This window comes from Equus quagga, chromosome 15 (assembly GCF_021613505.1).
Source record: "Equus quagga isolate Etosha38 chromosome 15, UCLA_HA_Equagga_1.0, whole genome shotgun sequence".
In the NCBI taxonomy this organism is placed as follows: domain Eukaryota; kingdom Metazoa; phylum Chordata; class Mammalia; order Perissodactyla; family Equidae; genus Equus; species Equus quagga.
This window is the reverse complement of record NC_060281.1, coordinates 46,480,921-46,505,971: the sequence shown is the minus strand read 5'-3', so window position 1 is coordinate 46,505,971 and position 25,051 is coordinate 46,480,921. Positions and strand designations below refer to the sequence as shown.

The 25,051-nt window shown below is 39.7% G+C and overlaps 1 protein-coding gene across 4 annotated transcripts in view; it reads left to right on the top strand.

The window, feature by feature from the left end:
- RNF144B (ring finger protein 144B) overlaps window positions 1–25,051 on the top strand; it is a 160,579-nt gene that overhangs the window by 107,250 nt on the left and 28,278 nt on the right. For all 4 annotated transcript variants that reach the window (XM_046640011.1, XM_046640012.1, XM_046640010.1 and 1 more), the window contains one exon: window positions 18,060–18,164. In XM_046640011.1, coding sequence (XP_046495967.1) covers window positions 18,060–18,164 — 105 coding nt within the window. The remainder of the gene's footprint in view (window positions 1–18,059; window positions 18,165–25,051) is intronic.

Genomic DNA, 25,051 nt, shown 5'->3' with positions numbered 1-25,051 from the left:
ATTTTCAAATTTTTCACATTCTCTAATCTGCTATATGAAAAGAAAATGTCTCATTTAATCCATGCTTCTTTTAAGGAGAAAGCAAATTGTAGCAAAACAAACTCATCCCGTGAATCTAACTTCAAAAAATATATGTTCTGTCCAGTGCTAGTACAGTTTCAGCTGATTTTACACCTTGGTATTCACAATACTATCAAGTTAGAAAAATGGACCATATCAAGAAAAATATAGGAGACATGGATGAAGGGAAAAATAATTCTCATAATGGTGGTCCTAAGGTGGTGGGAGATGCCTCATCACGAAAAAGTCCACGTTAAGTTACAAGATGTTACCAAGTAGGAAAGGAGCTTTTAAAGATTTAGACAAGTGGAACCCAAAAAAGGTTGTGAGCTAAATAGAAAATTCAGTTAACCCTAAAACCTCATTTTCTGAACATTTAAGTTCATCACAGACTGGTTATGTGGTGGATTCCAGATATGCATGGCACCTCCTGGAATCAGGCTGGACACAGTCAATGCCTCATTTCCATGGAAATAAATAGCTCTGTGTTAACTGAAAGCCTCAATGGTTTTGAATCATTTCCACTGCCAGGAAGGAGGTCCTTTTGGCTGGACTCTTCTGGAAAGTGTTTGTGAGTTATTAGCCATGTGAATGTAGGGTTTTTATTCAATCTCTTTGACTCTCCATTTATTCCTCTATGAAAAAGAAATCAAGGACAAGCAGGGACATTTGAGTACCTACCATGGAGTGTGTATTATGCAAAAGTAGTTTTATCCCTGTTTATTCTTACCCTCCAGTTTACAGATAAAGAAACCAGTGCAGAGTTAAGTAACTTGACCAAGATCCATACTCTTAATTCCTGGATCATAACGTGGTTTGGATGAAATGAGAACAAGCTCTGTGAAAATGCATAATAGACTGCCTAGCACATAGCATGTGCTTCCTAAATTGGGTTTGTTAGCATGGACAATGGATGAGCACCATATTAGGTTTTATGATCCTACCTGTGGTTTCTAAAGGTTGACAATGGCCTATATAATGCAAAACTGGTTTTTATGTACATAAAAGTTTAGTCAGTACAAAGAAGATGTAGGGAGCAATTGATTTAAAAAACCCAAGGACTTTTCCAGAAACCAGAGAGCATGTAGTCTCAATACACCTGTGGCCATAGCCCCAGATTGAAGGAGTTGAGTGATGTGCCGTGAACTTTCAACTGTGTGACTTTGGGCAAGTTATTTTAGGAAACCAAGGACTGAGAGATTAAGAGGTCTGGTTTGCACACCTGGAGGCTCCCAATGTACTTGGTGTATATTCAGATGTTGAAACTGAAGTCAAGGTTCAAGCCGAGACCTCCTGGTTCGAAGACTGGTGTTCTCCCCCTGACACCCATCGTGTTTGTAGAAGTTACTGGTGTTCCCAAGAGGACTTCGTCTGGTGCTTGTTTCCAAATGATTCTGGGTGCTGAGGGTAATTAATGAATGGGTGACTCTCAAGCACGAGACCTTTACTGCAACTTGAAAAAAAATATTTATAGCTGTAATATCTGCTTTTCCTAGGTAGTGGTAAATACAGATTGTTTTAATATGGAATGGTGCCTAGTCTTTGAAAAACTTTATGATTTATGGTGTTGATAACCTTCAGAAGGAAAAAACGTAGTGTTTTCACGTTGTAAAGATTCCACTATTTTCTCATGCGTTAGTTCTAATAACATGGAAATCATTGTGAGGTAGTGGGAAAGCAAGCAAGGGCCATGTCTCAGACCTTTGTTTAAATCTCAACTCCTATATTTACTAGTCATGGGAATTTAGGGTAAGTTACTGAACTGCTTTGTGTAAAATGGGGATCATACTAGACTCAGAGTTACTATGAAGATTAAATGAGATAATTTTAAGGTGCATACCATAGCTATCATAGGAGCTTGACAAATATTCTCATTCCCATCGTCTCCTTTCCCTTGCCTCTCATATAATGAATATTTTAGTTCCAGGCCAGTGGTTCTCAAAGTGTGGTCCTCGGACCAGCAGCATCAGCAGCAGCTGTGAACTTGTTAGAATTATACATTCTTGAGCCCCATCCTAAACCTACTGAATCAGAAACTGGGGATGAGGCCATCTGTGTTTCAGTTCATCGTCCAGGGGACTCTGATGCACTGGTCTAGGGTATTTGCGGAGCGCTCCACTCGTGAAGCACATATGAATTGCTCACTGTCATATGCTTTGAAATACATACGGTCCCTCTGTGTCTTTTGTGTCCACTGACACACATTTCTGAAACAACTGATCACGTGGCTTTGACTTATGATCTTTGCCTTAATAGTCTCGTTTGCTAGAATATGGTGCTAACTCAAAACATTTGGAAAGTGGCAGTTCACGGATAGTAACTAGGTTAGCTTTTAACAAGAGAGTTAACAGCAGTCTCGGATATGTAAGCCTATAGGTTTACTAAGAGAAAGAAAAGGAAGACTGGTTCAGATTACAGCAGTTAAAATGAAAAAAGTAAGCACCACGTATAAACCCCCTGATTTCTAGAAATGTGTTTTTTAGAAAATGTCAAAAACATTCACATTTTTGCAAAATAAAGCCTTGGGGGAAAATTATGAGGTGAGGAATAGTTGCGTCTACATTATAAGTAGAAAGATATTCTGATTTTGCTATGGAGTAATTGAATAAAATCATTTCAAGTTAATTTTGAATAAAACAGGATTGTTCCTAGTCAATCTTAGTCATTGTCCAACTTTTTCAGAGTTCACGTTTCTTAAATCTAATAAATTCTCTTTTGTAAATGTAACCAAGGAGGAAGTTGCTTAAAGTTTAGGTCTGTTCTAAACTGATAGTACTTAGTTCCTAACCATCACTGCATGGAGAGAAATAATATTCTCTTGGGGAATAACAGTATTGCTGTTGTCCAACTTCTGGGTCATTGATGTGAGCTGTTTTGCATGCTGGCTTTTAAGGTTATATCTTGTAGAAAAAAATGTAATTGCTGATGAATTAGCATCATTCTCTCATTTATATAGTGTAAATATTCTTTTAAAATTTCAAAAATTTAGATAATCTCTAATATTGCTACCATTAGTTTTAATTAAGATTTTATTTCACTATAATTTATTCAAACTCTGATTTAAATACTAATACAGACGTTGGGGAAACAACAAAATCTGAGATTTGGTGAATGGTGTAATTTTATTTTTGCTTTTTAGTTAAAAAAATTGTACAACAGTTCGTTATGATTGTACAGTTGTATTTCAGACGTACAACAAAGGTGAAAGTATTTTAACAATGTATATCTGTATTCCCATGACCTCTTAGATTCTAACATTAACTTTTTTTTTTTTTTTTAAAGATTTTATTTTTTCCTTTTTCTCCCCAAGCCCCCCGGTACATAGTTGTATATTCTTCGTTGTGGGTCCTTCTAGTTGTGGCATGTGGGACGCTGCCTCAGCGTGGTCTGATGAGCAGTGCCATGTCCGCGCCCAGGATTCGAACCGACGAAACACTGGGCCGCCTGCAGCGGAGCGCGCGAACTTAACCACTCGGCCACGGGGCCAGCCCCTCTAACATTAACTTTTTACTGTACTTGCTTTATCGCACATCTATCTATCCATTTATCCTTCTGTCCTTCGTAGGGTGTAGTTTTAATACACACTGTGACTTCTCTAGTAGACTGTAAGTACTACATTCTCCAATGTGTTTTCTTAGACTGATTGAAAGGTTATACTTTATGCAGATAACTTGCATAGCCCTACATCAGGGTTCGAGGAGTTTCTTGACCCTTTATTAACTTGGGGTTCGTTCCCTTCCATGTTGCTGAGACTTTATGTGCACTCTGAAAGAGTCAGAAGGGCTGCTTGAGAGTTCCAATAGGGATTCTTTAGGTGCACAGGAGGAGAAGGAAGACACTGATAAATGAATCCAGTGGAATCTACCCATGTTTAATCCAGAATGTGCTTATTCTCACTGCCTGTCCTGGGCCCTTTGGCCAGGGCCTTGGGGCCAGCTGAGGGCTGGCAGTTCTGAGGTCTAATGTTTCTTTGGAGGAAATGGAAGGACGTGAACTTGGCAAGCCTTGTTGTTTCCTTTCTCCTGGAACCATTGGTTGCTTTTCTGGGCATACTGTGTTGTAAGATAGCACCTTGCACAGATGGTTCTCTTGGGAACTAGTATAAGAATTGGGGCCTCGCTCTGTTCAGAAATGCAGCACAGGTGGGATAAAAGGGAAAGCTTCTGAAAGGTCAGTCATAGAATTATTGAATTACTTGTGTTGGAAGCAGATCTTTCTGATGCCAGTGTCTGCTCTCTACTCTGATTGAAATTTCTTCCAGTTTAGCAGATTTAATGGGCTTTGTTGTGTGGACTGGACCAGACTGAAGCATTTCCAATGGATTTCTCTTCAGAGCTATTTCTATCTCTGAGTTTCTTAATTTAGATGTTTCGTGATCACTTGAGATAAAGATAGGAGTGTTTGATCACTCTTGTTTGGTGGGAACTGGAGGTACTTTTGATTGGGGCCCGGATTTAATCTCCCATTTTGAATGACTGTTCTCAAACTTACAAGGTGGATCTTAGCACCCTTTTCTAGAAAAAGTAACAGCACTATTTTGGGGTAAAATGTTTAAAGGATCTCAATCAGAGCTTTAAATTTTGTATTTATATGTAATTTCCCCCTTAAGCTTCCTTTACTATTTCTTCTGGAACTAGCCAAATTCATGCAGTATCTATGGAGATGTTGGTTAGAAAGGAGTCCTTCCTTCCTATGAAGATCATGCCTCTGAAGATTGCAAAATTACTTAAAGGCAATGACGATGGATGATGGATGTGTTTTCCTTGATAAGACTTGAGGGCATGGATAGTGTCGAACTAGAAGTTTTTAGATTTGGTTACACGTTGGAATCACTTTGAGAGTTTAAAAATACTGATGCCAGTTTAACAAGGATGCAGACTGTAAGATCAATATACAAAAATCAGTTGTATTTCTATACACTAGCAAAGAATAGTATGCTAATGGCATTAAGACGACAATTTCATTTACAATAATATCAAGAGGAATAAAATACTTAGGATTAAATTTAACAAAAGAAGTACAAAGGTTATACTCTGACAACTATAAAACATTGTTGAAGGAAATTCAAGAAAACTAAATAGAAACACACCCCATGATCATGGATTAGAAGACTTGATATTGTTAAAATGGAAATATTCCCCAAATGGATCCACAGATTCAGCATAATTCTTTTTAACACCCCAACTATCTTCTTTGCAGAAATTCACAAGCTGATCTTAAAACTTATATGGAAATTTGAAGGACCTAGAATGTCCAAAACAATCTTGAAAAAGAAAAACAAAGTTGGAGAACTCACTTTCTGGTTTCAAACACTACAGCACTATGTTAATCAAAACTGTGTGATACCATCATAAGAATAGACAGACGGATCAATGGAATAGAATAGAGAGTCCAGAAATAAATTGTTATGTTTATTGTCAATTGATTTTTATCAAGGGTGCCAAGGTGATTCAAAGGGAAAGGAATAATTTTTCAATAAGTGGTGCTGGGACAACTGGATACCATTTGCAAAAGAATGAAGTTGGACTGCTTCTTCACAACATGGACAAACATTAACTCAAAATGGATTATAGACCTAACTGTCAGAGCTAAAACTATAAAACTCTCAGAAGAAAAAATAGAAAATAGAATTTCATGACCTTGGGTTAAGCAAAACATGAACAACAATAACAACAAAATAAATTGGATTTCATCAAAATTGAAAACCTTTATAAACTTCAAAAAGTGGACACCATCAAGAAAGTGAAATGGTAACCCACAGAATGGGAGAAAATATTTGCAAATCATATCTGATAAGGGACATATCTATAATATATAAAGAACTCATAACTCAATAATAAAGACACAAATAACCCAATTAAAAATGGGCAAAGGATCTGAATAGACATTTCTCCAAAGAAAGTGTATAAATTACCAGTAAGCTGGGGCTGGCCCTGTGGCCGAGTGGTTAAGTTCGCGCGCTCTGCTGCAGGCGGCCCAGTGTTTCGTTGGTTCGAATCCTGGGCGCGGACATGGCACTGCTCATCAAACCACGCTGAGGCAGCATCCCACATGCCACAACTAGAAAGACCCACAACGAAGAATATACAACTATGTACTGGGGAGCTTGGGGGAGAAACAGGGAAAAAAAAAAAAAATTACCAGTAAGCATATGAAAAGATACTTAAAATTATTAGCCATCAGGGAAATGCAAGTCATAACCACAATGAAATTTCACTTCACACGCATTAGGATGGATAGAATAAAAGTCAGACAGTAACAAGTTCTGGTGAGGATTTGAAGGAATTGGAAGCCTCATACACTGCTGGTGGGAATGTAAATGATACAACTGCTTTGGGAAATAGTCTAGCAGTTCTTCAAAAGGCAAACATAGAGTTACCATATACCACATCCATTCCTAAGTATATACCCAAGAGGAATGAAAACATATACCTACATGAAAACTTGTACATAGATGTTCATAGCAGCATTATTCATAATAGCAAAAATTGGAAATAACCCAAATGTCCATCAACTGATGAATGATAAATAAAATATGGTATATAAATACAATGGAATATAACTAAGCCATAAAAAGAAATACTGATACAAGCAACAACATGGATTAACCTTGAAAACTTTATACTTATTGAAAGAAGCCAGTCACAAAGGACCACATATTGTATGATTCAATTTATATGAAAGTCCAGAATAGGCAAATCCATAGAGACAGAAAGTAGACTCGTGGTTGCCTAGATTTGGGGGGGTGGGGAGGGGATTTGGGGGAGAAATGGGGAGTGACATGGGGTTTCTTTTGGGATTATGAAATCTTCTAAAATTCGTGTGTGATTGTTGTACAACTCTGTGAATATACTCAAAACCGTTGAATTGCACTCTCTAAATGGGAGAATTATATCGCGTATGAATTATAGCTCAATAAAGCTATATATATACAAAATACACAGACTAGTACATATACTTGTGTATAAAATGCTGATGCCTGGTCCTTCCCTTAGATGTTCTGAATTAATTGGTCTGTGGTATGGTCTGCACATTGGACTTTTGGAAAGCTCCTCAGATGATTCTATTAAACACTCAGCGTAGAGAGTCTTTGTCCCAGACCTTGCTACTCAAAAGTGTCAGCAACATCAACAAGACCTGGGAGCTCATAAGGAGGGCCCACCTCAGATCTACTGAATCAGAATCTGCATTTCTAACAGGATTCTTGTGTGATTCTAATGGACATTAAAGTTTCAGAAGCATTGTCAGTAAGGAGTTGAATAGTAAGGCAGGTGTATGTTATCTTGCAGTTCACTAACCTCCTGTTGAAACACTCCTCTTCCTTCTACCTGGGGCTTCCTCTGAAGGCTGCTCTTTTGGGTTCCTGTACCCTATTCCAACATGGGTGTATACAGAGGAGGGTCTTCCCCCACACCACCTAGCAATTCTTGGACACCAGCAGGGTGTCTGAGAATTCAACTCAATTCTGACACTGTCTGCCCAGGGATAGTGCCAAATTCTATAGGTTAAGAGTTAGTCCTACAAGCCTCCCCACAACCTTCGGACACCAGTCACAAGCCCAGGTTGTTAACTGTACTTCTGACCTACTGGCTATAAATTAGAGGTTCCCACAGCCTCCTCCTTGGATTCGGTTAATTTGCTAGAGTGGTTCACAGAACTCAGAGAAGCATTTTACTTACGAGATTACTGGTTTATTATAAAAGGATACAACTCAGGAACAACCAGGTGGAAGAGATGCATAGGGCAAGGTATGGTGTCCTCCCAGAGCACACCACTCTCCCCAAATTCCATGTGTTCCCCAATCAGGAAGCTCTCTGAACCTTGTCCTTTGGGGTTTTATGGAGCCTTAATTACATAGGCATGTTGATGAAATCATTGGCCATTGGTGATCATTCAACCTCTAGCCTCTCTCCCCTCCCTGGAGGTCAGGAGTGGGACTGAAAATTCCAACCCTCCCATCACAGAGGTGGTTCCCCTGGCAACTAGCCCCCGTGCTTAGATGACCTAGGGGCATTCCAAAAGTTACCTCATTAACGTAACAAAAGACACCTTTATCTCTCTCACCACTAAGGGAATTCCAAGGGTTTTAGCCCCTAAGTGCTTAGAAACAGGGACAAAGACCAAATATGTATCTCTTATTATGAATCACAATATCACAGCTGCCTTTCCTAGTAGTGTCCCATAGTTTCCAGTGTTTCTTGTCCCTAAAAACATAGCTGTCTTATATCCATTTCTTCAGGGCTCTCTGCCCTCTGCTAGGGAACAACTGGCCTATGCGACTAACCAGTATTAATATCTTCCTGCCGTAATTATTTGTGAATGGTGACAGGAGCATTCTAGAGATAAGGTGTTTTTTTTTTAATTAATTGGAATTTATTTTTATTGCGGCAACATTGGTTTATAGCAATATATAAATTTCAGGTGTACCTCATTATATTTCGATTCCTATGTAGATTACATCATGTTCACCACCCCAAGACTATTTACAGTCCATCACTGCACACAGGTGCCTAATCATCCCTTTCACCCTGCTCCCTCCCCGCTTCCCCTCTGGTAACCACCAATTCTATCTCTAGAGATAGGGTTTTAATCAAAGAAATCTAAAGGTTGAAATTTCTGGTAACATTGATAGGTGGAATGAGTGGAGAGAGTGAGACTTGGGGTGGGGGATACATAATTATATACACCTAATTTTCAAATCCTAATTATAATAAGTACTACAAAGGAGAAATAAAGAATCCTTACAATTATGGATGGGTTTTACGCAGGTGACAGAGGGGATCAGACTTAGATTTTTTAAAAGTTCCTTTTGCCTGCAGTGTGGAGAATTAATTATAAAGAGGCAGAAACAGATACAGGAAGACTAGGGAATAAGCTAAGGCAGAGGCCCAGGTACCAGGTGATGGCAAGTGGTCTGGAGTCACAGCAGAGGAGATTGAGAGGTGAGCAGTCCTAATCAGTATTTAGGAAATGCGGTTGATAGGACTTGGGAATTTATTAAGTCATGGAATAATATGTTGTAGTACCTTCTACATGTTTTTCTGGGATCCATCATAGAGCAAGACAAAGTTCGGCTTCTAGCCAAACTTCCAGTGGGGCAAGAAGACAATACACAAGTGAGTAATATTATGTAGTGGTAAGTGCTGTGAAGAAAAATAAAGCAGTGTAAGGAGGCCTGAAAGGGGAGAGAAGGTTGGCCTTTTTAGCCAGGGAAGGACTATCTGAGGAGGTAGCATAGAGCAGAGCCCTGAATGAAGTGAGAGTGAGCCATCTGGGAGAAGAGCATTCTAGGAAGAGGAAATGGCACAAACCAAGAAAGGAGAGGAGCAAGTTTGACATGTCAAAGAAGTAGTGAGAAGGCTCGTATTCCCAGAGTAAGGAGGGAGTCTGGTGGAAATGAGCTCAGAGCGGTAGCTAGGTCCTTCGGAGCCATGGGAAAGAGTTTAAGAGGCAATCTAAATGAGATGCGTGTTCATTGGAGAATTTGGGGCAGGAGAATAAACTATAAGTTACATTTAAAAGAAGATGTATTAAGGAGCACCCTGGCTGAGTGTGAAGTAGAAGCCAAGAGACCAGTGAGGAGCCTATTGCAGGGGTCCTTGAAAGAGGAGATGGTGACTTGAATTGCAGTGGCAGTGGTGAGAAGTGGGTAGATTTGGGACCTGTTTTGGTTGTGGAATTTGAGGAAAAGGGGAATCAAGGATCACAGTGTTTTGGGGGTTTTCTTTGGCTAAGCAACTGGGTAATTGGTTCCATTTACTGAGATGAGGAAGACCCGGCATGTGGGGAAGCAGATTTGTTGGTATGTTGGGGAAGGTGGCTTCAGCAGCTCTGTTTTTAGACAGCCTGGTGAAGATGTCTGGTAGGCGTTTGTTGGATATAAGGGTAAGAGAGAAGTGTCATAGATGACTTCTGGGTTGTACAACCGGATGGATGGAAATGCCATTCACAGAAAAAACACAGGACAAGGACTGGATTTAGGGGAAAGGATCATGAATTCAGTTTTGTATTTGTTTAGTGTGAGGTCCCTCAACACTCAACAGCCATTCGAGGGTGAGTATGGTAAGTACCCAGTTTGATGTACAGGTTTGGAGTACATAAGGAGAGGCCTGGCCTGGAAAAATCACATTGTGATTATTTGGTTTACTGACTGAGATTCAGCTAAGAAAACGGAAATCACTCCAGGTCTTTCAAAAAAGGCAGTTTGATAGAGGCGATTGGTTATAAAGGTGATGGAGGACTGAGAAGCCAAATAGGTCAGTGAAGTACCTGGATATTAGCAACAACAGGAAGCCACTACTACCCTAAGGGCTGTGGGGAAAAAGAGGAAGAAAAGGTATTACTAGGACCCAGAAGTTGGGCTGTCTGATGAGGGCTAGAGCCATGGTGGGAGCTGGGACCATGGGGAAGAGTTCTATCCAGTAGGAGCAGGAAGTACAGCCATTGTCAGATCATTATAGGAAGCAAAGAGTAGGGGAGGAGAATTGCTCCTTCCCACCCTCCCACACTCAATTTTTTCAGTAATGCTTACCATTGCCAAGTCTCCCTGGAACCTGGGAAATATATTCTCTGCATTAAGAGCAGAGCGGGAAAGTGGGGAATGGATCTGAGAGCAGATAGACAGTGGACAAACACAGTTGGTTGTATCTAGTTAATGAGGTGACCGTAAGGAAAGTTTTACACTTTCTCTACCAGAGAAGAGAGTTTAGATCCCATCCTGAAATTCCAGCATTTAAATATTGAGTGGAGGAAGACAAAAGAGGTTGAGAAAGGGTGGCCAAAGAGGAAGAATGATAATCAGAGAAGTGAGGAATTCTGAGGGCAAGGGAAAGAAAGTTTCAAGAAAGTAGGAGTGGTTAGCAGTCTTATACCACTGAGAGGTCAGGAAGGAAGAAAATGTGTATTGGATTCCATGATCTGGGAGTCACTGGTGACTTTAGACACCCACTTCTGTTAAGTTGTAGGGGAGGTACTGTGAGGGAGTTGGTGAAGAAATGAGAGAAGTGAGGGCAGATAACTCTTTCAAACATTTGACTCTCAAGAGGAGAGGAGTGAAAAAGGCAGTATACAGCCAGGAAGAGGAGTAAGGGAGGGCTGTTTTTCTTTGTGGTTTTATTATTATTTTTCTTTAAGTAGGATATTTTTGGACATGTTTAACTTCAGAAGAAGGACCCAATAGATAGGGAAAAATTCAGGACATAAGAAAGAAAATAGATAATTGCGTAAATTTCTTGAAAGACAGGAGGGAATGGGAACCAGAAATTAGTGGAGTTGGCCCTGGAAGGTGAAGTTGGCTCCTATGTGTTGAAGGAGGGAAGAAGAGAGGAAGAATGCAGGTGGGGTTTATAGGTTTCAGTGATTGGAGCTCAAGGAGTTTTTGCCACAAAGCTGGTAAGTGATAGATTCAGGCTTCCAGCTCACACAGAAATCTGAGCGTCTGCCATGTGCTAGATCCTGTGAGAGATGTTTCTAGGGGATATGAAGAGGAATAAGATATGATCCAGACCTTGATGGAACTCCTGGGCTATCGCGGAGACAAGTGAGTTCACAGTCACCTAGAGTGTAGGGTGCTAACCACTGTGTTGTCAACATGAACAACATACTTCAATTGTTAACATCTAGTGTTACCTAAGGTGGTGAGAGGAATGTTGGTAAATAGGGAGGAGAACCCATGTCTTCTGGAGAAATGAGGGAGACGGGGCCATTGTGTAGTTTATAAAATTCTCTTTGGATAATCTGATATTCTGATATGTTCCCAAGGGAAAATGCCATATCACCAGCCCCACTGCCACTGAGAATCACAGTGTTCTCCTCCTCTTTATGGATTTATAGGGATTCCTTTAGAAGGGGAACATAATTGGAACCCCAATACTGAGCTATTTTCAAATCACTTTTATTATGGTCTCACTTAAACTTATACAAACGTAATACAAGGTACAAGCACATTTAGACTTATATCACTTCAACAACAAGAGCATCAGAATAAATGTATGAGCTGAATATTAACTAAAATTATAGACCAGTAAAATTTAAGTTGTGGTCTAGTGGTTAAGATTCGGCACTCTCCCCACCATGGACTGGTTGTCATACTGTGGTGGCTGCGTGTTGCTGTGATGCTGAAAGCTATGCCACTGGTATTTCAAATACCAGCAGGGTCACCCATGGTGGAGAGGTTTCATCAGGGCTTGCAGACTAAAACAGACTAGGAAGAAGGACCTAGCCACCCACTTCTGAAAAAATTGGCTGTGAAAACCCTGTGAATAGCAGGGGAGCGTTGCTTGATACAGCACCGGAAGGTGAGAGGATGGCACAAAAAGACTGGGCAGGGTTCTGTCTGCTGTACACAGGGTCTCTAGGGACTGGAATTGACTCCACAGCACTAACAGCAACAGAAATTTAAGTTAACGTTAATATGATAGATGATGTTTAGTTTCTACTAAATCACGTTTTATAGTTAGGCTCTAAGTTTGGCGTGTTCCAGTGAAGAAGTGGTAATTCAATCTTGCCGCTTGTCTGCGTCGCAGTCACTAAAAATCTTGCCTTGTACAGCTTTCACTGGGCCCGGATACTTCCATTATTTTTTAATCTGCTTGTGACAGTGGAAGCATTCCTACCTGGCAAAGGAGGACTGCACCACAAACTCAAGTGTGAGCGTTGAAATTGAGTGGAAATGGGGTGTTCCCTGAGGTGGTCCAAAGCTTGCTTTTTTTAATATTAAATAAACATAAAGTGGAAAAAACCTTGCTATGAAGAATTCATAGGCTCCCAAGAATACACCTTTGCACCTGGTTTGAAAACTACTGTGCTAGCCAGGTGTCAGGACGCTGTGAGAGCAGATGGGCTGGGTGTCATACCAGACTTGGGGGCAAGAAAAGGAAGACTTTCTTGAATAACAGAAGCTTAAGGATGAGAATTGTAAAACTAAGGTCTCTTTTTACCCATACTTGTGGCTTGTTGTTTGACTTGGGGCTTCTTTTTAATCATCTGGTACCAGGTTTCCCTAGCAGTCCTCTGATGTCCTATATGGTTGGCAACGGGATTTGAAGGTGATCTCATCACTAGTGGTATCGTATTTGTGAAAAGCCAAGGTTTCTGAAAGGGGTTTTGTAAGGAAAATTTCAGGATCATACTGCATCAGGAAACAACTTATTGCCTACCTATAGGTGATTGCTTTCTTTGAATTTTTTCAAACCATTATACATTTCCAAACCAGGATGCTTTTGGTGTGTTAAAAGGATTTTGAATTGGGAGAGATTCCATCTTGAGTTGTACTAATAATTTAACTCCACAGCATCCAACAAAGAAGGCTTTATTCTTGGATCATGTGTAGAGATCATAGTCCAAACTGGAGTAGCCAGAATATTGGCCTCCATATGAGATGTTGTTTAGAACACACTTGAGACGTTGGGATGTACTTGTGTACTGAGGCTGAGAAGTGTTAGCCTACATTTTATTAAAAATCCATTTATTAAATACCCTACAGCATTGTACCAGGAATGATAAAAAGCAAAACAGACATTCAGGGCCTGTCTGTATTTTGACCTTTAAGTACTTTCTGCCTCCTCACCTTTCTTCCCACCCGTGGCTGAGCTAGGGATGAGAAACCCTAGGTCAAGAGTTCACTAGCTCAGCCTCAAGTCAAGGGGGAGTTGCCAGTCCTTCTTTGACCTCAGGGCTACAGCACCTGCATCCAGAAGCACCCAAGATTCTGGGGATCACTTTAAACTTTCAACTAATGGCAGCTATTACCTCCTTCCTCCCCAAAATACCTGTTCTCTTCTTACCTTCCTTCCCCACCCTCATGAGACCGATCTCCAGGAGTTACATCTCTTTGCGGACTTTCATGTCTGCATGCTTGTCAATAGTTCAGAAACATCTATTTCATTCTCCAGTTACACTTTACATTTGCATACCCCTTTTCACTTTTCAGAGTATTTTCACCTATTTACCCTTGTGGAAGACTCTCCATTTCCGTGAGAGTAGCCTAGGCAGGTGGTATTGCCCCATTTTATCATTGAGAGTGCTGTAGCAAGAGAGGTTAACGACTTAACCAAGATGCAGAGGGGACTTTACAGCTCGTACTTTAATCTTGATCATTAGAATCTAAGTTCTGTTGATGATTCATTATAATGCTTTTTTTTTTCCTTAGAGAAAACCCATAAGAAAGGTAGAATCTAGTGATGGAAAATGAGCAGCAGTATAGTAAATATATATATATGTGTGTGTATATATATATATTGTTCTTGGGTGCATACATAGCAGCTTTGTCTGAATGTTGTAGCCCTTTTGGCTTGTCCACCTAATAGAGGAGAACACCTTATGAAGAATGCCCTTTGGGACATCGGAAAATAACACCCCTGAAAAGGGTCTAGGAGAAATCTCTTTCTGGGAAGATTCCATTGTACATAATTCATAGGCTCTCAGGGTTGGAAGAGACAATACAAGTCATCTGGTTCCCCAGGTGTTTGATGGTTAAATCCTTAGTTAGATCCCATCTGAATACTTGAGGGCAGTCGAGTGATTTTGAGGAACAGTCTTTTTTATTATATATAACCCTTCATGGCTTAAAAATGTTTCTTTGTTCTACCAAACTAATTAAGTGAATTGTTGACTATTCAAAAGGAAGAGTTGGGGTTTTTTTCCTTGGGTCATGAGGATTTTTGAAATGTTCTGTTTGAAACATCTCCTTCAGTATGTGTTAGCTGCTATGAAAATTGCATATTTAGACATCTGTTTAATGCTATTGTTTAATGGAATGTAATTTTTTTTTAATGTGACTAAGTGATGGTTGTTTTCCTTTCTCTCAGTGTTTCCCTGTCTTTATTTACAAGCTAAATGCCAGTTCCTTCCAGAATTGTTAACCGTTTATTTATGTTTTATTTGCATAATGTGCACTGGGGTGCATGTGAGTGTTTTCACTTCTTTTGTGCTTTAGCTAGAGATATTGAAGAGGAGAGGGAGGGTTTGAGATTAGATTTTTGGTGAAAGTTGATGGAGGACATATAATGAATCTAAGGCACTTGAAAATTCAAGAAGCAACAACTAGAGCTGATTGTTGTTCCTCTTTGTCTTTGAGTAGGAATGGATGCTCGTAGTGATGGAGTGTCAATTGCCTGTGCTGTACCATTCCTTAGCAACTTGCACTTATAAATCGCCATTTTGAACTAGTGTTTCTTAGAATTTAAAAAAAAAAAAGGAGGGGGCATATAGACTTATACCCTGTAGTCACTATATACAGCTCTAACTTCTCTCCTAAAATCGTGGTCACATAATATTGTGGCCAGGAGAGTCCTTGTGGGAAGCTTCAAAATTCATTGGGTTTATATATATGGTGGTAACAGTGTATCTAAGAACGTTAGATTAGAAATAGAACATTCATTATAAACTCTTGGGAAAGCTTAGCGATTTCAACTTTACACATTTGCAATATAAGTTGAAATGAATTTTTTTTTTTTTGCCCATAAAGACTCACAAAATCTCTTTAGTTCCTACTGAACTCTAAGCTTTTTCTATAGATGCAAATAGTTCTAAGGAGAGGCTTGAACTGAGGTGTGTGTGACGTTCTGTTACAAATGTCTGCTCTGTTTATGGAGCTTCTCTACCACAAGTGGTTTAACTGGTTCCCTGAAGGGAGTGGAGAAAGGGTAGTCCCAGAAGGTCAAAAGATTAACATTTCCACACAAAGTTTTTGTTAGAAAAATCAAAGACCAGGTGACATGGAGTAGAAATATAACCAAATATTCTGCAATTTGCAAATTTTCAAAGGGCTTCCTTGTACAAAATTTCAGGTTTGTGTTTGTGTGTGTGAGTGTTTTAAACTCTGTGGGGTAACCATAACGGGTGTTATTATCCCCATTTTAAAACTTAAGGGAAGCAAGTCTGGGTCATAGTTTAGTTTTCCCCTTGTCGCCTGATAGAGTGGCTCTGGGGCCAGAGCCCAGATGCTAGGATTTGACGTTCATTACATGGTTTCCTTTGCTTTCCTCAGACACCTTCTCCTTGAGCCTGGAGACTGTACGTTTCAGAGTCTTTCTACTTACATTTCAAGTGGCAGCTGGGAGATCAAGGCAGTGACACTGGGATCTGTGTGGCAGATGGAAGGCCGACAGGTCCTCAGGGGCAGAGCAGGGTAGACAGGTCTTCACATGGTTCATTCATTTGTCCCTTGGTGTGACGCTCCTTTTTGTTAGCTGTTCCTCTTGAGTTTCACCTGCACATTGAAATTCTTCCCCATATTTTCCTTGCTGCTGCTCTCTTCTACCTACCATTCTTCGTAGTGCTGGAGACCATTTGGCACAGTAACTCCTAGAGCAAGTGCCTGTATACCCTCTCTTGAACAAGAAAGTGAAAGTTAAAATATATTTATATTGCAGTTAACTGAAGTAGAAGATGACTTAAGAGGACCTACTCCCAGATATGTTTTCTTCTCCAATTCATACTAAATCATCTTTTATTCCCTAATTCGTACTAAATCGTGAGCATTTCCCATGTCTTTAAACATCACTTGAAAATATTTTTCATGATTCTTCAGCATTCCATTGCATGAATTTAGCATAATTTATTTACATGTTCCTCTATTTTGGATATTTAGGTAATTTTCTGGATTTTTTTTTTTTTTTCTGTGATGAACATCGTAGGAAAAAATTGCCTCCTTGGAGAAGGGAATTATTAGGTACTTGAAGAAATACAAATCTGGTTTAAATGGTTTGCCCTGGTTATTGATTCATTAGTCCATTATAACAGTAATTTCAATCAGATAAATACACGATTGTTTTTCTGAAATAATACAATTGTGATATTTTATTTTTGTGATGGGGAAAATGAATAGAGATGATTAATGAAAGGAATAGATTTCACAATTAGGCCATCAGTATTCTGACCGTAGGATTTATTTAGTAGTTAAGCTTTTATAAAAGGTTGGTGCAAAGGTAGTATTTTTAATATAGCATGTTGATATACAAATGTAGACATTTGAAAAATTCAAATCCAATTATACATAATCATCACTTCATAAGAGTCTTTAATTCATTGACTAGTTTATGTATTTTGGGGGTATCCTCCTCAAACATTTGTGCTTGACTCTTTTTCATCATGAATATAGAAAAGAGATCACCAATTATGAGGAAATTGGTAGAAACTGAAGAGCCAACTTTTGGATTTCTTGAGTTTTATCTTCTGGAGCTATGGCCTTCAATTTCCTGTGGGTCTGTGGGGATGGATTGGGAGGGAGAAGGGAGGAGTTAGTGGTCTCCATAATGCTATCAGTCTCTCTCCTACCTTCTCAGTCTGACTCCCATCTCCACCCACTGTCCAAGATCCCAGGTGCAACAGGCAATGGGTAGACCAAGTTTGTCCTTGGCTATCTCCGTCTCCTCTCTGGATTTCTTTCTCCCTATCCAGTTTCTTCCTTCCCCACATTCTACTCAAACCTCCTAATCATAGCATCCACTAAGGCCCATCATTTTGGCAAAGTCTCATTCTCTCAAATTGTCTCTGACATTAACTTTTCCAGGTATATTTGCTATTAAGAGTGTTCTTAGATAAGTCCGTGCCTTGTTCTTATTTGGTTTTCATTTGGCTAGCTCAGCATGAGGGTCAGAGAGTTCTACTTTTGGGTGAACTTTGAGGGAGAGGACCACTAAGTAAAAATGGAACTGGGAAGTCAGATAAGTTTAAAAAAAAAAAAAAAAGTAAAGCATTCATACAAACGAGTGTTTCTTCTTTTCCCAGTCTATGGTGGATAAAATGTGTGAGCATACAGGAATTTGACTTGTTGCCTTGAATAAACTCAATATTCTTAGGTTGAAGTCATACATAATTAATCTCCTGTCTCTACATTCTTTCCAAAGTGATGGCTGTTAGTATTCACACTTGTGATCACTTATATTTCCTGAGAGTCCCAAGACTGCCAATTAAGGAAGAAGAGGCAGTGGTGATCATGTAGCTTTTGTGCTACTGTCATACAGTGGATAATTGTCTTTTTTCTTCTTAACTTCTAGTGCCTGAAACAGTACATGCAGCTGGCAATCCGAGAAGGATGCGGGTCTCCCATCACTTGTCCTGACATGGTGTGCCTAAACCACGGGACCCTGCAGGAAGCTGAGGTATGGATGAGTGCTGTGATCTTCCTCTCTTTCCTGTTGACATTATTTCCTAGGATCTTGACTCTTTAGGTACTTCTCTCCCAGGAAGTCTAGGAACAGAATGCAGAGGTGCACTTTTTGAAGGAGTGCTCTATTGCTGCATACCTGTGGATTCCTTATACAAACTGTTGAAGCTGTTCTTTACCTTAGTTCTATTTACGAATGCGATCTGAGTGCTGAAGGAGCTCTAGAATAGGCAAAGCTGCTAGAAATCAAATGTACCAAACGTGAGATTTGGAGGTTGAATAGTGAGTGGTCTTGTGATCTTCAATACTTTAAAGATAAACCTGACAGATTAGCCACGCGTATCGACAATAGAAACTCTTGTGATTCTAGCCTGAGATGAACCATTTCCAAAGAGCGGAGAAAGGCCTTTCATTTGATCTTTATTAGGCATCAGAAATGTCCTTTTCAAATGAGCTCTTCTCCCATTTTCTTAAGACTCTAATAGATCTCTCCTCCTTGTTTCTTCAGTCCCCAATCAGTAACTTGCCCTTAAATCTGCTCTTAATCTTCACATCCTGCTTACTTTAAATCAGAAGATAACAGACTCTTGTCCATTCTTAGGGAGTTTGTAAGCCTCTGAAAGAGATCCCAAGAAGCAGATAAAATAAGTTATTTATTCAGCAGGCATGTCCCAGGCTCTTTTCTAGTTGCTTTTATAGCCAGTATCGCATCTAATGCTTTTGACAGACTTATGAAATTGAGGCCCAGGGGTTTAAGTAATTTGCCCAAGAGTGCATATCTAAAAAGCAGAAGAGCTAGAATTCTAATCCAGTTCTTTCTGACCACCATAATTACATGACTTTAAGAGTAGAGCTGGGTAGGGCCGGCCCTGTGGCCGAGTGGTTAAGTTCATGTGCTCCGCTTCGGCGGCCCAGGGTTTCGCTGGTTTGGATCCTGGGCACGGACATGGCACCACTCATCAGGCCACGTTGAGGTGGTGTCCCACATGCCACAACTAGAAGGACCTGCAACTAAGATATACAACTGTGTACGGGGGAGATTTGGGGAGATACAGCAGAAAAAAAAAAAAAGATTGGCCACAGTTGTTAGCCCAGGTGTCAATCTTTAAAAAAAAAGAGTATAGCTAGGTAGGTAGATAGAATGTATGATAAAGCATTGGTAATTAGAAGCTCAATAGTGTGTATGTGTATATACACACACACATGCTTTGTTGACAAATATGTATGCTTTTACATATATATTCTTTGCTTTAAAAGCAAAGCAGTCAGAAAAATTTTATAGACCATTTCTAACCAATCTGCATCTGGGTGCCCTGTATTCAGCTTATGGAATATCAGCTAGTGGTACAAGCAAGCTTGAAGTATTTTTTAGGGATGAATAAAAGGAAGACATAATGGTTTAGAAGTAATTCATTTTAGGAAAATCATAAAATGAAATTTTTTTGATAAAAGTAATATTGAATATGTAAATCATGTGGTGAGAAATATTGTTTACTTTTGTGTGAGTAGTGAGTAAAAGGAAATTAAAGTGGGGAAAGTGTAGATTAGTTACCAACAACACTCTTGATCTGTACAGCTTGGAAATGGTTTTTAAAATGAGATTCAGATATTCAGGAGCATCTTTCGATGCATAATCCTTCCAGGAAAGATGCTTCCTTTTTGACTCGCTTCTCTCATGTCTGATCAGTCACAAAGTATTTATTAAGAGTGCACCATCATATATATATATATATATCTCAAATCATTATGTTGTACACCTAAAACTAAGACAGTGTTGTATGTCAATTATATCTCAGGAAAAAAAAAAGTACACAATGTGCCAGGCCACATTCTAGGCCAGGATCCAGAGGTGAACAAGGCAGGCCCAGTGCTATCGTCACGGAGCTTCTGATCTACCAGAAACACATTAAAACAATCAGTCAGATAATTATAAAAGTGAAAAGCATGAGATGGAGCAGACAGGAAGAGCTGTGTCTGGTATGAAATCTTATTTAATTCATATATCCAAAATCTATTAAATATAAATGAAATGAATAGTTTGATGAAGTTTCAAAACAAGGTTTTGAAATTATTCACAGTCCTATATTCCAGACCCGTGCTGTCCAATCTGGAAGCCACTAGCTACATATGGCTATTTCCATTTAAATTAATTAAAATTAAATAAAATTAAAAATTCACTCCTTTGGTTGCACTAATCACATTTTAAGTGCTCAGAAGCCACGTGTGGCTAGTGGCTACCAGACTGGACAGCACAGAACAGAACATTTCCCTCGTTGCAGAGAGTTCAATTGCAGAGTGTTGCTCTAGACTTTTAAATGAATGGTAGCTATTGGCCATGGACACTTTGACATCAAACGTTAGGGCTGGTGTGTTCAGACAAGCGAGTATAGACAGGCCATGGTTTGTCTTGCAGCTCTCTAGAACAGAGTTTAACTTTTCTCGTTTTCTTAGTGTGGACATTTTCTTCTCATATCCTCCTGAAGTTCTGCTCTCCTCTTTAATCCTTGCCTGCTTCCCCTTATATACATTCTCATTCACACTTTCTTAGTTCTAATTCCATTTACCCAGCTTGACTCTAAAAACAATTTTACTTTTAAGCTGTATTAAAACCAAGCAAACCCATCATGGCTCTTAAAAATTACAACAGGATATTTGAAAAAACAGATCAAAAACATATTCCAAACTGCACTATGGTATTTCTTAAATTCTCCAAAGTCTGTTTCCCATTAGGTGAGTAAGAAGACACTCCAGGGCATTAAAGGGCCGTTTCTGTGCTCATTGGTCTTGTGAAGAGCCTGACTGAAGATGGGCATGCATGTACAGTAATCAAATGTTCCCAACCAACTTGCCACTATTTTTTTTTTCAGAGTAAAAAAATGTGGTGGTGGTGGTGGTGGTGATTGTCTCTCATTTTGAATTGAGAAATGTGTAGAAGGTCATATTGGAGATAGTGGTAACATCATCAGTTTATATAGGACTACTCCTTTCAAAGCAAATGCCACATACTCATGAACTAGGGCTGGGCCATCTTCTTTTCTGACTTGTTTGACAGCAAGCTTTCCTCCTGTATAGCTGTTGTCATAATATATAGCTCTTAATCTGGTTATTATCGAGTATATCACAATGGGGTTTTTCCGTGTTGTGCTTGACTAGATTCTTCTCTATGACTACTTCTTCCCACTTTTAAAAAATGTTTGATTATATGGGTAACACATAAATATACTTTGTTCGTTAAAAATAATTCCGGTTAAGGCTCAAGTTCCTTTTGTGCTGCTACTATTTTTATTGCAATATATGATTCTTCATCATTCATTGTCTTATAAAATGCGTATAGTATAACATTTATTCATCTTCAAAGGACACCAGGAATTAAGCTCTTTCCTCCGAATGCTTTTCTGCGTAGCTCTTGCTCACCCAGTTGGCTGTGCTCCATGTGTCGGTCTCCTGCAGGCTTTAGGTCCTGCCTGCCTTCTTAATGCTCCCAGGTTGGCTCCGCTGCGGCTCTGCCTCTTGACTTTTATTTATTAGGGATAGCTTCATTGGCAAAGCATTTAACGTCCAATTCAAGTACCGTTTGCTTCATGTAGGAAACAGGAGAAAAGGCAGCTTCCCGTCAGCATCATGGAAGCTGATGGAGGCAGTGACTCTGGAGACCTGTGGCTGGAAGTGCACCCACTGGGAACCAGGAAAAGGAAAACTTTCCTTTCTTGCGTCATCTGGTCCTTTCAGCTGTTGCTCTGCAGGGCTTCTCTAATGTACTTGATCCAGGAATCTTGTCCAACATGGAATTATGAAAGACAGTACACAGATTGTTTGTTCTGATAGCATTACTTCAGCCAAGGCCTTTACGTGAAGTGAGTAGCACTGTTAAAAAGGTGATGATGAATTTAAGCAGTTCTCTTACAGTGTTAGGGAAGTAGCATACTGACACTTGCTGGGAGAGCCTGAACCATTTGTCTGAGCCATGTAAAGTTTGTGTGGCCAGCACATACCGACCATTACATGGCCTGAAAAATTGAACTTCTTCCCAGTGCCAGCTGGCAGTAGAGGGCAGGGAACCACTTTTCACTCACTAATCTTCCTTCCAAGTAGTGGAGCACTGAAATGACCAGCCTCCTTTTACTGCCAGTGCCACAGCATGCATCAGAGGGAGGATGGGTGCACCTGCTCTTGCCAAGAAGGGGGCTCCAGAATTTCTATACGAAGGGCTTTGGGGGGGCGCATTGTGGAAGACTAGGATAGAGTGATGGGCGGGGCGGGGTGCTAAGAAATTTGAAGCTACATTTGCAAAATAAACACAGTTTTTACTTATATTGCAAAGGGTGGCTTTGGTAAAGGCTGCTGGAGATCCAAATATTCCCCCCAAATCACCCTTTAGCCCTGCCTCCACTCACCATCTCTTCTTTTAGCACTCTTTCCATTATCACTGTGTGAAGCTGGGGCGGAGGGAAAATGAGGATGCCCAGGCTAGTGGCCATATTTCTGTTACTGTGGTTTAATGATCTAAATGGGAAGGCGCTGAGTGTGTCTGTCATAATCTTTGGCTGCAGTATGTGTTGCCTGGAGCAGAGTAAAACTTCGGGGTGGCAAAGGACAAAGGAATCTGCTATGCCAGAGTTAATAGATATTTTTGAGGTTCCCAACTGAATATTGTTTTAGAATGTGTTTAAAACTTTGTTTTAAAAATGCATGTAAGTGGAGAATAATGTTTCTTGGCTGCTTCATTAACTAAAGGCAAATATAAGAAGACTAAGCAGTAACGGATTGAAGGTGTCACATGGATGTGCTCTTGGGCATATCCCTTTTAGATGAGCGGAGGGAGGAAGGCGGGATGATATGGGGAGATGTGTAGAACAGGTGAAAAAAGAATAGCAAGAGCAGCCCTCTGCAGGGAACTGTGGAAAGGATTCCTGGCCTGGAATTCCAGGTCTCCGCCACCTTTCACTTCCCCAGTGGGCTGTGCCTTCAGGCTCTCAGACAGTGATGGCCTCTTGCTTTTTCAGCCAGCTTTTGGTGTAAGGAAACTTGAGTTTGGCTTGTTGCACTCAGGTGAATGAGTGAGTGTGCCTTTTTTCTTTTTCTGATAGGAAGTGTGGTTCTTATTTTCTGGGCTGAAACATTCTTAGTTTATGTATTAGTGTGATGAGACACTTAAATCTGTAAGTCTAGTACTATTTCTTTTGCTGGGATTTTTAAATTTTTAAATGAAGATTTTTTTGAAGAAGATTAGCCCTAACATCCACTGCCAATCCTCCTCTTTTTGCTGAGGAAGATTGGCCCTGAGCCAACATCCATGCCCATCTTCCTCCACGTTCTATGTGGGACACCTGCCACAGCATGGCCCAACAAGCGGTGTGTAGGTCTGTGCCCAGGATCTGAACCAGCAAACCCTGGGCTGCCGACTCAGGGAGCGTGAACCCAACCGCTACGCCACCAGGCTGGCCCCTTTTGCTAGGATTTTTGCAAGTCATAGTATCTCAAAACTTGCTAAAATATTAACATGCTGTAATGATCTACCAGTGGTCAATTCCCTCTCCAAATATACTGATCTGTTGTATTCTCCGTTTAGCCTGTTTCTTTAATTTTTAAAAGTGCTGTAGCAGAGGTATGATTTAAAGGACCAAACCTAGGTAAATAAATAAATAATAAACAAATAAATGGGGCAGAAGGGACAGCTCTTCCTTACAGTAGAGTTCTAATTAACAAATACAGAATGAATGATGGAAATGGAAAATCATCACTAAGAAATCACCACAGTAATAATTACTGTAGGCAAAAATTATCAATAGATATGAAAATTAGTGAACAAAGGTACAATGAGAAACAGGATATTTGCAGAATCTCAAAATATCTCCCTATACGATACTTGTCGATTACAAAGGATGAAGAAATCTGGCAGATAGCACCTTAACCAAGTTAAAAAGTTAATGTCACCAGTAACGAGACAGGTTGTCTTCATGTACTTCCTCATGGCCCAACAACACTTCTGGGATATTCTTGCCAAAAATGCAGTCTCGACAAGGAGTGTTCTGATATGATTTTGAATTTCTTTGTTGGCAGGAAGAGGATAATTGTATACCACAAGATGCCTCTTTATAATCTTTTATTATTCTCTAGGATTTTCAGTTTTGCAATCAATTTTAAAGTTCTTGTGATTTTCCTTTTTTTTTTTTAGAAAGGAATAGCCCTTTAACCTGTGGCCTCATTGAGCCTTGAGTAAGCATCCTGACATGTTTATTTCACTTTTGTAATTGTGCAATAGTGACTTAGCTCCAAATGACAATGGAACCAGGAATTTAATACTTTGGATCATCTTTTTTTACCAGATCCAGCTTTTTCTCATCTAAAAGCCAGATTTAATAGAAACATTTCAGGAAATTAGTCTATTCTATGAAATCCAATAAATGATAAGATCAAGGAGTAGATTCTTTTTAAAAAACTTATGTGTATTTCTTACCTTGTGAGTCACTTAAGTTCCTTGGGAGCAGCTCCTGTATCTCCTTAACTCACCTGTATCCCCAGGCTTCCAGCCAGTGCTTTACTCATAGTAGATGTCAACAAGTATACTCAGAAGATGCAAGTCTATGTGCTGGGGGCCGGGGAAGAGAATGGTGTGCTCTGGGGGTTATCTTTACTCCAGAAGGATCAACCAGAGTGAGAAGTGATGGAACTAATTCTTTGTGATCACAAATTTCAATAGAAAAATTGATTTACCTTATTAAGGCTAATTCCCTATAAACCTCTGACCTATAAAATAATAAATAGGAAATTCAAAGTGGAGTAAGAGAAAAAAAATTAGAGATCTCTGACTTCCCTGTTGGCAGTGATGTGTCCTCTGATGAAATTTATCTTTCTAATTTAAAATTAAACATCCATCTCTAC